This window comes from Phoxinus phoxinus (genome assembly GCF_949152265.1).
Source record: "Phoxinus phoxinus genome assembly, chromosome: 1".
In the NCBI taxonomy this organism is placed as follows: Eukaryota; Metazoa; Chordata; class Actinopteri; order Cypriniformes; family Leuciscidae; genus Phoxinus; species Phoxinus phoxinus.
In genome coordinates this window covers 38,820,393-38,838,260 of record NC_136876.1, presented here as the reverse complement: position 1 = coordinate 38,838,260, position 17,868 = coordinate 38,820,393, and the positions used below count along the sequence as shown (strand labels likewise).

At 36.5% G+C, this 17,868-nt stretch overlaps 1 protein-coding gene across 1 annotated transcript; it reads right to left on the bottom strand.

The window, feature by feature from the left end:
- Positions 1–1,393: 1,393 nt before the first annotated feature.
- On the bottom strand, positions 1,394–8,380 carry LOC307010172 (uncharacterized protein). The gene is made up of 6 exons (XM_079634616.1): positions 6,871–8,380; positions 6,241–6,412; positions 5,270–6,139; positions 4,828–4,895; positions 4,649–4,692; positions 1,394–1,532 (listed from the first exon to the last, which is right to left on the bottom strand). The coding sequence occupies exons 1-6, from the start codon at positions 7,069–7,071 to the stop codon at positions 1,442–1,444; spliced, it is 1,446 nt and encodes a 481-aa protein (XP_079490742.1). The 5' UTR covers positions 7,072–8,380; the 3' UTR covers positions 1,394–1,441.
- Positions 8,381–17,868: the final 9,488 nt, after the last annotated feature.

The following is a 17,868-nucleotide window of genomic DNA, read 5'->3' as shown; positions in this document are numbered from 1 at the left end:
GCGATATGGAGCGCTTTTTATTCTGACCTAAACATTAGTCCAACCACAGCTTGTCCTGCTGGCGCCAAGGAAACGTTAAAGCCACGTCACACTGTCCATATATGGAATTTACAAGCTCTTCCTACTTTTGATGTAAGCAAATCCAGGATTTTTTTTCACTGAAAGAAATACAACAACGCTTAATTTCCCTGATCATGTATGTATAAGTTCTGCAATAAAAAAATAATAACAATTAATTAATTAATTAATAAATAAAAACAGGCTCTTCCGACCGAAGATAGGCTATGTAACCCTACAGGGATGTTATAATTACAAAAAGAAAAGTAGCCTACTCTTTATAGTTATTCCAGCATGCAGTATTTTGTTTTAAACAGATTAAAATGCGTCTGTAACATTTAAAGATGATTGCACACACTTTGTACTATTTCCCCAAATGTATTGATATGCCAAACTATTTAAAGACTTTAATTTTTATTTTCTTTAAAAAAAAAAAAAAACAACCCAGGAGCCACCAGAAAATACATTATTTTCTTTCCTTTGAAGAACACATTGCCCCCAAAAATAAAAAACAATATATATATTTACATGATTCATTTGAAATTATTTTGCTGTGAATAAATGCAAGGCAAATATAAATAGTTAATAACAATTATAAGTATAAATGTTAAAGGAATTAATATATAATATTGTAATTGAACATTTCAAACAGGACTACAACATTTAAGTGACATTTTAATAGCTTTAGTAGTATTCTGTGGTATTTATTCATGGCTGGCATACCAGACCAATAGTTCAAGTAGACTGACTTATACTAAAACAACAAAAAAAGCAAAAATAATGTCTTTGGGAAAGCCATTATGACAAACAGTACTAACTTTGTCCCTTTTGATCTCACACTTCCTGGCTGTTGTGCAGTTCTACCAGAAAGACTCGGGAGGCAAAATAGTGTAACAAGCATGCATTTATTAACAGCCCAGCAAGCAAGTATTGAGATATAAAGTTCTTTGGCATTGGCCCCGTGCATAGCTCGCAATCCGAGGGTACGGAATCTGCATTTCCTGCCTAAAGACGAAGGCAGGGGCGCAGCCGACCCCCTGTGAGGTATGGGGAGGGACCATCCTGGTGGAGGTGGGGAGGATGAAGGTGAATGTATGTGTAAGCATCTGCGAACTCAGACATGTGTACACATTTTTCTTACTACAAGTTTTAGAACACGATTGGATAGATGAGAAGGTAATAAGTGACGTAACAATTGAGTCTTCCCGGCAGAACTTACGCTAAAGCTTTCATTTCATGAAAATTTTAAACACCATTAAGAAAATAAACACAAAAAGAGACTGGGTATTGGACAAAAAACTTTAATGAACAAAAGCAATGAAAAACAAAAACAAAAAAACCCTCAAAAATAAACTTCCAGGTGAGAGTCCAGGTGACTAGGCTGTCATGCTGAAAGCTGGTTGGGATCTGGGGACTTAGGCATAACATGTTGGAATTCACTGGCAGGCTCCCATGTGTCATCCCAGGTTTTGCCACTGTAAAATATCATAAGTGCACAAAATTTCATTAGAACACAGAGGAAAAAAATAAAAAATAAAATCACTGTTGGGTTAAATTTAGAGAGTTCATTGAAATGTATTGATGCTTGTTAAAGTAGCATTAACCCTGGTAAAGCCCAGTGGTGGAATGTAACTGAGTACATTTACCGGTACTCAATTTACTTAACCCTTCAAAGTCTAAGGGGTTTTAAGTCCGCCTGGCACTATGTTGACATTTTGGCTTCTGGAATGGTCAATATTCATAGCAGAGTGAAGAGAGACATATTTCTGGATTCTATAGATTCTCAGCTACAATGTGGATGCATTGACAACACACTTCTTGAGACACTTGTATGTGTTCTAATGTGATATATCATCAAGAAATACAAAAACAGAAGTTAAATATTTTTGTTTTTATTATATAAAAATATAAAAAATAAATTAATAAAGGATTTTACAACAAATATTTATTCCTCAAAGGCTTTAGAACACCTGCAAAAAAAATTGGGTGAAAAAAAATATTGGTATAAAAATATAGGCCTAAGCGGTGCTGGGTGGAAAAGGGCGAGCGGTCGGGGTCCTGGGTTCAGCAGATGTACTCGGCTGCTCTGTGGTTTCCGGATTTAGACTAAAACACACAGATTTTGTCATTAGTTTAGATTACCACATATCAAAAGTTGTACAGCCTTTCTTATAATGAAATAAAGATTAGCTAGTCATCATCATGTGTGCATTTTTTACATCCAAGTCATAGGACTTCTAACTACAAAATTATTACTGGAGCCTTCATCATAGTATTATATGCACAGAGTAAATACAATGTCTAAACCAACCAAACCCCCTCCCATGTAGACACATAGTACAGGCCTTAGATAAGGCTTACTGCACCATTATTTATAAAAAGCTACAATAAAATTTTACCTAAAAAACATTACAATAAAATGCACAGAGTAAATACAATGTCTAAACCAACCAAACCCCCTCCCCATGTAGACAAATAGTACAGGCCTTAGATAAGGCTTACTGCACCATTATTTCTGAAAAACTACAATAAAATTTCCCTAAAAAACATTACAATAAAATAGACAAGCAAAGTAAACGAAATAGCTTATAAATGAAGATGGACTAACGTTACATGCGGCCAAAACGCACACATTATTTGATGGCACTCATTATTTGATTACTGCTCCGTTATTTCTGAAAAGCTAAAATAAAATAATTCTACTAAAAAAACGATACAATATATAGGCTATTAGACAATATATTATCAGCAATATAGCATTCATAATACTTACTCCTCAAATGGATCGATTCCGTCCAAGATTTGATCCTCTTCCTCCGAATCAAACCGATCTGGATCAGATCCATTCTCACTCTCATCGCTGTCGGCAAAAAGCATTTCAGCAACTTGCTCGGCAGAGACTCTTCGTTGTGCCATGTTTTCTTTGAAAATAATCTTGCCAAGTACAAATAAGCGTATCTGATATATCTCCAAATGTGCGCGTCCAAAGACCGTGTATAAAAAAGTTGCGTCAGCAAACAATCCGGCTATCACAGGTGGAATTGATTTCAAACCCCTCCCCTTTTTTACGTTCCTGGCCCATCTGACAACGTCATTTTTTGTTTTTGGTCTGTGATTGGTTCACACACAGATCTGTGATTGGTTCACACACACCAACAGCATTTTATATCATTAGATAGAATAAAGTACAATTTCCTTGTTTTGCGGTAAAATGCTATAGATTTGCACTAAAATACGGAAGGCTTATCATTCGCGAAAGTCAACACTGTCTATGCAGACGAATGTCAGCTTTTTCATAAAAAAAAAAGTAAGTTAATACCTTAATCCATTCCAAAGTTATTAATAGATATGTCAGGGGTGCGCACTTTGACGCTCTAGAGCGTCAGTCGACTTTGAAGGGTTAATAACAAATTTGAGGTACTTGGACTTAATTGGTGTATTTTCATTTAGCACTTTTTTATACAACATTGCATCTCACAGGAAAATATGGTACTTTTTCCTAAACTACAATTGTCTGGCAGCTCTAGTTACACAATTTTCCATACAGTTTCTGTACATTGTGAAAGCCATGTATTTCCAAATTTACTGATTTCAAAATGTTTCTGATTAAGTTGTCATTAGCGGGATGAGGAAAATTTTATGTCATATACGACAGTTTAGAACACAGATCTTATGTTTGATGTTCTTATGTTCCTTTGAAAATAAAATTTCCAGCACATACAACAGGATTCTCCATCGTAGAAAAACTAAATTATGACACATAAACACAAAGAGTTTCAGATGCTGAAAGATAAATTTATGTGTGCATGAATCACTGCTACTTTTGTAATGCATTACAGAGTGGATGTCCTGCAGGCTCAATAATAAGCTAGTTCAGAGCTAGAGCTAGCCGCTAGAGTACTTACTAGAAACAGAAAACATGATCACATCAGGACTATTTTATTGTCCATACATTGGCTGTCTGTCAGCTAATTTGAGAATTCTATTAATTACTCAGAAAGTACTGAATGGTCCAGCTCCTCATTACCTATAATCCATTGTGTTAATCACAAAATTCCAGGAACTTACAAATATAATATTCTAAATGAAAACAAGGAGGTAGATCATTCTCCCATTTGTCTTTAAAATGATGGAATAGTCTTCCGAGCATTCCAAATTAGGACACACTCTCTCAGTCCAGACTAAAGACAGTCCAGATATTTGTCTTTAGTCTGGACTGAGAGAGTGTGTCTGAATTTGGAATGCCCCGAAGACTATTCCATCATTTTTCATCATCGGAATGCATGTCCTAAAGGTTACAAGGGCCTACCTGATGGATCTAGCTCTTCCAAATGCCTTCACCTCATTGCTATTTTCTTCTGAGTACTGACAATCAACCTCACTCCAGTTTCTCTAAAGACTACCTCAGAGGATGATTTACTGATGGGATCAACTACAGGACCAGGGAGTTTTCTCTTGCCACAGACAACACTGACATGAACTTCCATGCTGCTTGCAAGAAACCAGTTGTACTTTGCCTACATTGTATTAGTCATGGAATGGACTAATTTGCATTGCAATGGAATTAAATAATTAATAAAACATAACTTACCACACAGTGCAAGGCAACCAGTGGACTCTCAATTCGGCTTTCCCCTAGACACACAAACACAAGTAATAAGTATTCTAACTGTTTAAGCAATCAATGCATAGGCCATATTGTTGTATTATCTTTGAAAGGTCAGAATCAGTCATTGAGATAAGAAAGCAGCCTAACAGAACATATTTTACCTCATTTATCCGTTCCCCTGTTATACAATCAAAAAGGAACACCTTCTGCCTACTACATTTTCGGCAACCTGAAATAATGAAAAAACAAGGAAAGTTTATTAAGCCATGAATGCCATGCTTTGTAGCTGAATCAGTCCATATTTATAATTTCACATGTGAGGCGATATGCAGTCCTTTCCATTCATGTCAAAGTGAATTTGTCCCTGTTTATGTCAATAAAGCAAAAAGTACAGGATTGGTTTTCCCAAAGTCCTCTTAGCTTAGGTCAGGGTTTGACATTAACCAACGCCCTTGGACATTGGCCACAACTAAATAACTAGATACTGTGAACTGGCTACCAATGATTCGGTAAGCCGATGAATCTAATTTACATTAAGTCAACTGTGACTGGGAGCAAATTTATTAACAGTGTAGAGAAAGTATGTACTATGCAAAAATTTACCTTTTCTTCTGTTCTTCACACATGGCCCCTCCAGACTCAAAGACGTGGGAATGGAAGAGGCAGATGGAGGAGAGACAGAGGCAGAATAGTGTGAAGAGGTAGAGGTGTTTTTCCTTTTCATTTGTCGCAAAGACAGTGGAGGTGGGGAAGAAACTGAAGGAAGAATAGTTGTAAAAGTAGAAGAGGAAGTAGGAAAGAGAGAGGTTGGAGAGAGTTGGGAAGACAGAGGAACAAGGTCAAGAACAAATACTGTCTCAGACTCCTTGAGAGTCGCGGTTTGATTCTCCTCCTCCGCGGTTTGACTCTCCTCCTCCGCGGTTTGATTCTCCTCCTCCGCGGTTTGACTCTCCTCCTCCGCGGTTTGATTCTCCTCCTCCGCGGTTTGACTCTCCTCCTCCGCGGTTTGACTCTCCTCCTCCGCGGTTTGATTCTCCTCCTCCGCGGTTTGACTCTCCTCCTCCGCGGTTTGATTCTCCTCCTCCGCGGTTTGACTCTCCTCCTCCGCGGTTTGATTCTCCTCCTCCGCGGTTTGACTCTCCTCCTCCGCGGTTTGACTCTCCTCCTCCGCGGTTTGATTCTCCTCCTCCGCGGTTTGACTCTCCTCCTCCGCGGTTTGATTCTCCTCCTCCGCGGTTTGACTCTCCTCCTCCGCGGTTTGATTCTCCTCCTCCGCGGTTTGACTCTCCTCCTCCGCGGTTTGACTCTCCTCCTCCGCGGTTTGATTCTCCTCCTCCGCGGTTTGACTCTCCTCCTCCGCGGTTTGATTCTCCTCCTCCGCGGTTTGACTCTCCTCCGCAGTTTGACTCTCCTCCTCCACGGTTTGACTCTCCTCCGCGGTTTGATTTTCTGGTTGCTGTGCTGCTGAGGTTGCTATAATACAAGTTTACGTTCATTTAAAATCTGTACATATTAACAAAGAAATATAGATGTATTCTAAATATTCATAATTTCTAAACCAAAACATTACTTACATTTTGTCAAGATAAATTCATAGGCCCTCCGCATCTTTTCCAAAAAATTTTTAGTGACAGGAGTGGGGTGCAGATGAGTAATTACTTCTGCAACCCATTTATTCGAAGCCCTTTTATCTGGCTTGCCAATAAATAAAATCGGCTTGTATCCCACAGCTTCAAGTTTACTCACCTGAAATGAACAAAAGCAGTAATAACACATTAGTTAAACCCACTGAATTATTCGAAACATCAGTACAATTTTAAACAAGCAATTTTAATTTAAGAACATTTAATGGAGTTGGAGTACAATGCAAGAAAATGTGTCGTAACATGTTTCATTATGATTATTTTAGAAGAAACATTACTCTTGAACTGAATTCAATCAATGGCCAGTTTCAGATAAAGTCAGAGGTACTCCTGCAGTTTCTGCCATTGCCATCATGACTTACTTGACAGAGAACACAACTTATTGTTACTCTTTAGCACAATTTATAGGTAAAGATGGATTCTTCTATGTATTCAATAATAAGATGTTTTTAAAGGCCAGATCACATTGGTACTTGTCTGATATTCAGTATGAGAAAAACACAGGCTTTCAACTTCACTTCACGTAACACTAATTTATGAAATATTAACATTTTTACTTACTGCAATACGGGCAGAATCAATTATACGCCCAGCATTTCTGCTTTTGAGGACAGATTTCCCCCACTGGCCATCCAGGGACACCAATTTTTCTTTTATTTTATTTTTGGTGGACAGGCTTGCAAAACAGACATGGCAAGTTTTCCTGCTTGCCTGATTGGGAGTCTTGCAGAAAGGGCAGGGCCTGAATTTGGGCCTTGTCATGACTAGACACCAAATATACACGAACACAAACAGACAGAAAGACTCACAACAAAGAGATGGACATATAAAACAAATATATATATATGTAAAGAGAGAGAGAGAGAGAGAGAGAGAGAGAGAGAGAGAGAGAGAGAGAGAGAGAGAGAGAGAGAGAGAGAGAGAGAGAGAGAGAGGTTAACAAGACGGACGTGGCTCTTAAAAGTGCCTTTGTTTGAGTGTGTGTGTGACTGTGTGTGTATGTGGTGGGGGTTAGAATAAAACAAAATTGAAGCTGCCAAATTTGAAGGACCTAAAGGAAGAAAAAAACAAACAGATTTGAACATTTTACACCAGTATTCTCTTCATCTGTGTTGCCAGAATGGGCTAGAGTGTATGTGATATTGATTTTATTTTATACAGTTTAATAAACAAGAAGTTAATATTGTTAATTACATTTTAGACCAGAACAATGAATAATGCAAGTTTTGCTCTATTTCGCCCCCCAAAAAAAGCCAAAGCCACAGTAGAACTTTTAAATATATAAAATATATATTATATATGAATCAGTCAATACGTTATGACAGCATTACTTATTACATTAATTATACACATTTTTTTATTTCGTATTGAAAACTTGTGATGAGCCACAAGGTTGTAGTTATGAATTAATTTGTATAGTTTATTATAGATTTATTTGGGTGTTTATTATATCATTTTGTGTGGATTTTAAACAATTACTGGGCTGTAAAACAAACCAATCTGGCAACACCGTTCTTCATCTGAACATTTAACGTTATAATGTTGGATAATAGTTGTGGGCTAATGTAATACTGGAAATCTTACATTCCCTTAGAATTGTACCTTGCATGCATGAACTTGAACAAAAATTAACTTTCAGTATTTGATTAGCTAACTTTGCTAGCCTGCACATTTGGTGTAACGTTAGCAAGCTATATTTTTAATAATGTCTTCTATAATTTACCGTCATGATAAATAATTGTCACCTTACACGTCTAAATGTTCTAAACACAAGTTATTGTCCTGATTCAAAAGTTTTTAATGTGTACATTTAAGAATAGTATCCATCTCTATTAATTAACTCTTATACTTACCGAGTGGTAAATCGCAATGGACCTTGGGATCGCCCCATACAGTGACGTCAGCGTTATTAATTAAGAGGATTTAATAAATATAAATCAATAAATAAACAAAACTTTGATTAATTGAACACAATCGTAGCATATTATATTTATTTATTAACATCAACAAAACTCGATAAAAATACGTTATCCAGCATGCTCTACTTAAAGCAGTGTCAAAATGAGCGTTGTTAAACTCATCGCTGAATGCTGTTGCTCACCATGTGCGTTGTTAAACTCACCGCTGAATGCTGTTGCTCACCATGTGCGTTGTTAAACTCACCGCTGAAAGCTGTTGCTCGCCAAAATGAGCGTTGTTAAACTCATCGCTGAATGCTGTTGCTCACCATGTGCGTTGTTAAACTCACCGCTGAAAGCTGTTGCTCGCCAAAATTAGCGTTGTTAAACTCACCGCTGAATGCTGTTGCTCACCATGTGCGTTGTTAAACTCACCGCTGAAAGCTGTTGCTCGCCAAAATGAGCGTTGTTAAACTCATCGCTGAATGCTGTTGCCTATAATCGCGCTAAACCTTTGAGCAGAGGGCAGTTTGATATCAGATTGCGAGAGGTTTTAAACATCAAAAACCAGTTGGAGGGCCATATAAAGATGATCTGGGGTCTGCCATTTGATTAGCCCTGCCATAGATCATTTATTGTAGCCTATTCCTTTTAATTTTTTATTTATTGTAGTCTCGACCCATTTACCGCAGACAACGGGCTGCGTTATGCTTACCCAAGACGTCAAATTTCAACGCCGCAGGCTCCAGTTGATAGATCAATAGAAGTCTATAGGACTACCCTGCACGTTGAAAATTGACGCTAAGGGTACGCCCAGGTCGTTAAAAAGTGACGCCAAGGGGTCCTGGCCAAGCGTCCATATGTGACGACTTGGGAGTGAGAATGTGTTGGTTTTACAGTCTATATATGGTTTCACCACAGATTGTTTGAGTCAGATTCACAATCGAAACTCACAGATCTTCACCGCGAGCATAACAAGTTGATAAATTACACCATCAGACACTTTTGACCGATTTTAATTTTAATATCGATTTTATTAATATCTAATATTGGTATAATCTTGATTATACATACTTTGTCTTCTGGGTGAATTCAATCTTCATAAAACAAGAACCATAGCCTAATCCCATTTCATTTAGAAATGTCTTATCGGATATAAAGTCCCTTTTTAATTTCTTTAAGAAAATGTCAAACCCTTTGAACTCAAAGGCGAAATATCATCTGTTGTGAGGAACCTTTGATATTTCATGATGACAAAAAGTTATGTTGTGTTGATTTGTGTAAATCTTGTAACCTCTTTCTGGTTGAGTGTGTGGTGGATTTGGTTTGACACTCTCCATGTCTGATTAAACTTTTTAAACAGGAACCTCACTCAACCAGAAACTCCCCTGTCAAGAGACTACCCCTTATAAGTCTTCATTGGTTCACACACACAATCGACATAACTTTCCACCAACAGCAGAACTTTTCACACGCCAGCTCCTCCTTCAGTCAAGTCAACCGGGACATTTTTAATTCTGCACGGCAGAATTCGGAATTCGGAATTCAGTCAAAGACAATGACTGACATGGAAAGCAATAACGAAGGTGAGAATTTTGTATACTTTTTACTGCAGCATCTTTATAAACTCTTGTCACATGGGCACTTTGGCATGATGGCACTTGACATTTTTTTCTGCTTTAGTCTTGATGTGGTGAGTTTAAAGGTAGCCTAGGTAGGTTATATCATTGCATATGTGAGTACGAAGAAGTCAACATTTTTTTGGAAAGGTGTGAAAGAAATGATAGAGAAGGTCCTTGATTCTTTTTCTTTTACATTTATTTCCTAAGGAGATCAAGTAAAAAAAAAAAAGAAAGAAAGAGAATTTAAATATATGTATTCTTCAAGCAAAACGGCTTATTTCTTTAAATTGGAAACGTATTTGTGCACCAAGTAGCCTATAGGACGTTGGCTAAAAGAAATGGTAACAAATATGTCACTGGAAAAGAAAAGTTTGGGGACCTTTCAGATCGTTCTTAAAATGTGGTGGACTTGGAAAGGTGTTAATAAAAGATGAGGTATAGAATAAATGTAAAATACTGAGAGGCTGCATGTTTCTTTTCTCTTTTTTCCCTTTTTTTTTAAACTTCTATTTTTCTGTTACATGGAAATGTATATGTTCATGTGTAGCCTATAGTTAAAATGGCAAAAAACACATTAAGTGGGCTATTTAAAAAGTGTTAGGACTATTTATATGTTAAATTATGTTTTTTTAAACTTATGCGCAGAGTGTGGCGTCATATTGTGTGTGTGCGTGTATAGCACAAAACCCCACTTGCAAGAAAAGAAAAGAAAAAAAGAAACACCACTCGCAGCCGCTCTACCACCGTCAGTGTTACTAAGTACAGACAGGCACAAGACACTAGTTTTTTTTTTTTTTTTTTTTTTTCATTTCTATTTCCTGTTGCTGTGAAGGCTCATGACACTAGTTTTTTTCATTTTTTTTATTTCTATTTCCTGTTGCTGTGAAGGCTCTCCAGTGGCCCACATTATAGAACTTCCACATATGATCAGCAACATATGAACCAGATTTGGTTTTACATCAATCACTTTTTGCGGATAACAAAAAAAAAAAAATAGGGAATCAAAACAAAAATCTCAGTGACTTCTCTTAGCCTATACAGCATTTCAAAATGTCCAAAAACCTGTCACTATGTTGAATGTTAAGCATGTTGAAGATTAGCGGACAGGCTCACAAATTATAAAGTGATCAGCTGTTTCCTCAGAAAAGCAGAATGCATGGGTTCAGTCTTTAGCTGGCTGGCACGCTGCCACTGGCATCATGTCACGTGACCCCCTGGTATCACCTTTTCTATCTGAACTGTAACTATTTGCACACTCAGACTTGAGTATTACATGTGATGAAAATTTCCTAAAATGGAATGTGGAGAAGACCAGGAGTTGATAATTGATTTGAGAAGAAATGAAGAAGTGATACTAACAGACATTTAAAGGCCAGAAAATATTTGGGTGTCCTGTCCATTTGGACAGTAAATTTAACTGTAAGAAGAACAGTTAAGTTTTAACAGTTAGTTTTTAACTGAACTAAAATCAAGATTATTATTTTTGAGGAAGTTGAGTTAAATTGGCATTAAGATGCTTCTTAATTTTTAATCATTTTTAATATTCCCCTTGTTCTCTTTTCCACAATAACCTCAGGTGAATCAGGAGTAAGGCCAATACCCGCCTTTCTGATTAATGTATTATATTTTCGTCAGTGATACTACATCCCCAGCAGAGCACTGCATAACAAAACACTGACCGATTCCCTGATAGAAGACAGACATTATGTCTTCTGAAGGTCATCCACTGTATTTCTAGTGGACTTAAAAGTTAAGATTAGTGATCCCTCAGTGTTCTATACAGAGCGTTTTAGAGGTTTAGAGTTAGTTTAGACAGCAAAGCATTGGCCAAGAGCAGAAAGGCCCTCCCTCCAGGCTTTTTTTTAAGTTGCGAGGTTGCGAAGCTTCATTTTTTCGCTCAGTCTGAGTTTCAGAGTTTCAGAGCAGAGCTGCGTGACATCGCTGCTAACAATCACGCGAGTCGCACGCTCGCAACTGTGTGCGCGTATCTCCGCAAAGTGGGTGTTGTAAACTCAGCTCTGAAAAAATAGTCTGCAATAGGAGTGCAAATTTAATGTAATGTAATAAGTTTCGCCCTTTCGAACCTCAGTTTTCAGAGTTTCAAAACTTTTTTTCACCTATTCGCACACCCGTTTTCAGATCACGGGTTTCAAGGTTTCAAATCTGGAAAACAAACTATACAGTGGGAGAACACTGACAGATTTGAAACTCTGAAAAATTGCGCAACATCGTAAAAAATGTTTTGCAGTTCTGAAGAAGGAAATCTCAAAAACAACATAATGTTTGCAGAGATATTCTTATTTTTTTACATTTTGCAAGCTTGCAAATCTTATTTTTCGATCTTGCAAAACTTTTTTTTTTAAGATTTTGAGTTTTCGAACACTTAGTTTCAACCTTTCAGAACTTTATTTTCAGTTTTGAATCATGGCAGGATATTATCCCATAGTTGGTGGTGGCTGCCGAGTCATTTCGCCGTTGACAGAAATGCATAAATCCGAGTCTGGGGACGTGAACAGCAGGAGGACCTGTAAAAGGCGGCTGCTGTTTGTTCGGAGTTCGGTGACTGTCTACACTGTTACCCCTTACTGTAGAAAAAGCCCAAATTCTTACAATATCATACCATTTTCCATTAAAACAGTAATATACAGGAATATACCTACAGGAATATACTGTGAATTAACAGTGCTCAAAGTCGACACTCAGAGGCTGTTTTCCCAATCTCACCCTATACCCTCATTCACTATTGCCTACACTAGTTCACTAGTCCACTTGAATGAAAAGAAGTGAGTGAATTGAGACACTGATGAACACCTGATAAGCAGAATCACTGAAGGACAGAGAAACAAGAACAGAAAAAAGAGAAACACAAGAACTACAACTGACTTCCAGCCACACTGAGTGTGAAACCAGTTTAACATTATTTATTTCAAGTTATTGTTGAGAATGAACAGGGATTTAGTTGATAATAAAGTTTGTTGTCACCATGATGGAGATCAGTATTTGCTTTAGTTGGTGTCTTGTACCTTGACTCTAAAACTTTGTCCATTCATCTCTCTCTGGCTGTTGTAACAGTGAGTTTATAAAGCTCATTTGCTACAGCAAGAAAAGGTCAAGGGGAAGTTGATCAGTTGTTAATGGATTTGTGATGATGTCATAATCATTTATGAAATTTTGCTTTTTTTTATGTAAGCTTTGAATTTATGGATTTAATACCATATATCTGGTTATCTACAACATGAAATCCAGCAATATTTCTTAAATCAGGTCAATTGAAGAATTTTGTAATAATATAGTGCATTAAAATTGTAGTAACTCCTGCTTAACTCAGGCACATACAGACATCAACAATCAGCGTATGAATCTCAACAATGGTGACGATCAAAAGTTTAATATCACAATGCATGCTGGGTACCAGGATAGTATAAAACTCCCAGCATGCTCTGCTGCATGCTTAATAATTTAAAAAATATATATTCCCACCATTGTTGAGATGCATGTTCTAATTTGTGATATCTCTGTGTTTCTACAAGACTGCGTAGCTCTTTTCTTTTTGGTTATGCATGTGTTAAAAATAAATTAGTCATTGTTGCTGTTGTTTTACAGTGGTGGTAACGTAACACTTTTAATTAACAATTAAATTTTGAATGAGTGAGAATTAACTCCTTAGTGAATGCCTATATCTTGATTTTGTCATGATAGTAAATCTAACCGCAAACATTCACAAATTGTGTGTGTGCACAAGTGTGACTTGCAAAAACACAGCTCAGGTAGCAAGAGAATAACTAATGTGTTGGCATCAGCAACCTAACTAAAGCAAACACTGATCTCTATAATGTTAACTTCAAATCAAACATTTTCAATTAAACATCTCAATAACTACTTCTGTAGATGTATGACAGAAATAAAGTCAAACTGGTTAATAATACGTGTAATAATGTGTAATGGCTGGAAGTCAGTTGTAGTTCTTGTGTTTCTCTATTTTCTGTTCTTGTGTTCCTCTTTCCTTCAGTGATTCTGCTTGTTAACAGCAGGTGTTCATCACTAATGCTCAACAATCACTTACATATTCACTTCATTATCTCACTGCAACACTGCGTCAATGTTACTTTTTACTCTTTGTAGTGTGGATTTTCCTGTGGGGTTGAAAGGGTTAACAGTGTAAGATAAAAAGACACACCCACGAAGAGTATTTAAACAGTAATAAACTGTAAGTTATATAACAGGTTTATACTGGCAACACTGTTGCCAGTAGTTTACTGTAAAATGTAGTTTTTTGGGTCACCATTGAGCTGAAGAATAGAGCCTGTGCTTCAGTCCAGCAGAATATCTAGAAACATTGATGATACGCTGTATGTTGCTTTATTTAACAGGCGGTGACTGTGTAATTGCTGGTCAAGTGGAAATCTTTTTTTGTACTTAAGTTTTTTAGTGGTTTCTAATGAAAGTTCTTAACTCTTTTCTGACATTATTAATGCATTACACATTTTAGTTAATACATTTAATGACAGTTGGTCAATTTAAGGCAGTCGGTTTCTGCAAGTGCATGAAATTAGTTTTAACTCGAGTTTTAATTTATTGCATTTTACAGTAACAAACTGTATATTACAGTAAAGAACTGTACAATTAACAGTAAATTACTGGCAACAGTGTTGCCAGTATTTTACTGTAAAAAAACCCGGTAAGGTCTAACAGTGTAGGCTACTACTCTGCATAGCCTCATGAAACACGCTGATGATGCATGATGTCTGTGTGAGCAGTTGTGCGGCGTTATGGACATTTTGACAGGCAGGTCACAGGTGGATGAACATTTTTGGTCCTGAGACTTACAGAAGATATTTAATATTTTTCAGAAGATATTATATTTTAATATTTAAACCACTTCTATTGGTTGCTATCAGGATGTGAAGAGAGTTTCAACCAGAATAACAATATAAAAATTGCCTACCGCTTTAAATGGAAAACAAACAATGTGAGTGGCGCGGCAGGATTTTGAGCAGCTTTGTTGCCGTAGCTGTGCGTTCACTTCACCCATAGAAAACATGTAGGGATTTAAATATTAAACACGTGGAGCGTCTTGTCGAGTGTGCGACCCTCTTTATGCTTTGTTTTGCTCATTTTGGAGGCACCTGGTTAAAGGATATTAAAAAAAATCTTACCACACAGGTATATTTGAATGTCTCTGGAGGCCTCTAATAAGAGTCTGGAGACTCCTGTGCTGCCATGAGACTGGTATGTATCTGGGTTTCCAAAATATAATTTCATATATAAATTATATAAGCATTACAGATCAGTTAACTTGCAATGTTTGTTCATATTACTCTTTTATAAACACCATGAAAATGAATTCTGTATGTGATGTCTTAGGAATAAAACTATCAGAGGAAGAAACACAACTAATGCCCATCATCAGTGATGTTCCTAGCTCTGCCCATCCTTGGTTTTGAATTGAGGAGAAGATGATGGAGTTTCGGGTAAATACACGATTATTTCTACATACAACAAATGGTTCTTTGGGTCATTGCTCATGGGCACCTATCCATCTGTCCCCACATGTCATTAGGAGCACCTGTTTTCACTTTCTGGAACAGCTCTCATGGAAAAGACCTTCCCCAAAGATCCACCTCCGGTTCATTCATTTCACTTGAAATGGAAAATTGAGTCAAGTACTAGTAAACCTCAATTTAAAAAAGAAAAGAAAAGAAAGAAAGAACAAAAGAATGGCACTGTTATTCTGATAATACTTAGCTGTAATTTCATGAGTATTCAAACTTGATGAGTTTTTTTTTTAAATTAAAGTTTAATGTTAAACTTTTTTTTACACATGAGAACAGATTTTCATTTTTAGCCCTACTGTATTTGTGAAAGGCCCCAGCAATGTGCATTTTAAAAATCTGGGTATCACGTTTGGTGAGCAGGTTAATAATGTTGTGAGTAACTTCTTCCCGTCTTTGGGCTGTTAGCACACTGAAATCTCAGGTACTGATCTGGAGCATTGCACATGCTTCTTTTTGTTTTATTTACTCTGACACTTAATGCCTGGGTATTGCCTAGCACTATTAAGAGGGACCATATTTCATCTACACTGTTTCCTCTTTACTGGTTACCACTCCAGTTAGAGTTAAAGGATAGTGTTGCGAAATACAGTTTCTGTCGTGTTTTATTCAAAATGATGAATAAAACACGACAGAAACTGTATTTCGCAACACTTTTTGTTTCTGGAACATCAACTAACATCACTAATCACTCGGTGAGTTGCACAGTTTTGAAAACTAATGTTTAAGGTTGTTTTAATGACATTTTCGGACATGACCATTGACTCCAATGTTAAATGGGTCCATGGCCAATTCTTTTATAGTCAAAAACTCGAGAGAGGAACCATTGTCAAAAAAATGTTGTCCACCACTCTTGTTCATCCAAACCAAACTACAATAGACTCAAGGTGTTAAATACCGGAATTATCCTTTAAGGTCTTGTGTTACAGGGATGACATATTTTTGTATAGGGCAATCTGGAAGTTAGGATTTTTCCATTGGCTTTTAAATTATTGTAGAAAATAACAACAAAAGTGAGAGTGTAAAATTCTGAAGCCTAACCGACAGAAGTAAACATGTAAGCTATAAACAAACTACAGCATGGTGACATATGACTTCCAAAACTTTACACATGACTTCCAACAACAGTCTTTATTTCAAAAGCAGAGTTAGAATAGCTTGCAAAATTATGATTATAAAGACAATGAGGCTGTAAAAGTGGAAAAGTGCATAAATTAGTTTACATGATGACTTTTTACATTTAATGTTGAAAACCTTAAGATATTTTTATACAGTTTATTTTGTTTTATGCTTTATGTCTAGGCCTATCTAATGTTATTGTGCACAAATTTTGTAAGCACATTTTATTTTTGTATTAAAATCTTATGTAATGAGATTTGTAAAAAGATATACTTCTGAAACTGAATGCATAATAGAGCCAGTGACAGATAATCAGGGTAGTGTGGTTTGATTTGCAACTCATGTGGTAACAAAACACCCACACAGTGTTTGAGTTGGTTCAGCAACTTATTTCTTACTTTGTTGAATGGCGGTTGAAACTGCAAACTTCCGTTTGAATAAAAATGAAATGAAAGACGTTTCTTTTTTTTTTCCATCTCATAACAGCTACACTAATTTGACTCTGAAGTCATCAAAACACCTAGGAGTACATTTGAAATATCGTGGAAGCCATAATACACGGGAATCTCTTCTTTGATGGTCAAAGGATGTATGTCATTAATTCAAGGCTTGATGAAGGTCATGAGACCGAAATGTTTGATACTTTTTACAAGTATTGATAGTGTACGGGATTTCCTTTTGTTTTTTAGATTGATAATTCCAAATATCCTGCATATTCTCATTGGATTTTATTTTGCAAGTACATGCAGCACTTCCCAAAAGCCTACTGTCACATGACTCATTATTTTAAAAAATCGCTGCATTGACATTCAGAGTAAGCCAAACAGTTCTTTAAATGTGAATTAACATTTACATAATTAAATTACATAATTACATTTACGCAGTTCAGTTCATTCAGCCTTTGTGGTTTTGTTGTTATTGTCAGTGCAGTCAGCAATAGTGGTGTTCGAATTTCTTGCACATATTACATCCACTTAGGTCCATTTAATATTCATAACAGGTTGAAAAACGCCATATTTTATGATCCTATGATCTCCTCAGGAAAAGATTAGCCTACTTATAAGATAAAAACCTTTGCAAATTATGGATTGTGTTGTATTCACATGCTGTTTTCCTACAGATTCATGCATTCATTTAAGGTCGTTTAACATTTTTATTCATGTCCGTTTATTTTATACTGCACTGAAAATGGCATTCAGAGCATACTTCTACATGCTTTGTTGTTCATTTAATAAACTTTGGAGTTGAAACAGCATAAACCATAGACTGTGGGATAAACAGGTGTTATACGCAAAGTTTTAAAAGATTGTTGGGAGTACAAAAATAATGGAGGAAATAGCTTTGGATGGAAATATGAAGAGTGGATCA

What these genes read in the sequence shown, in the direction of transcription:
- LOC307010172 (XM_079634616.1), bottom strand. Translation starts at nt 7,071, where the DNA reads ATGACAAGGCCCAAATTCAGGCCCTGCCCTTTCTGCAAGACTCCCAAT. An exon ending in TTGATTCTGCCCGTATTGCA is followed by an intron (nt 6,413 to 6,870) that starts GTAAGTAAAAAT and finishes TGTTCATTTCAG; the next exon opens with GTGAGTAAACTTGAAGCTGT. An exon ending in TGGTTGCCTTGCACTGTGTG is followed by an intron (nt 1,533 to 4,648) that starts GTAAGTTATGTT and finishes GATATTTTACAG; the next exon opens with TGGCAAAACCTGGGATGACA.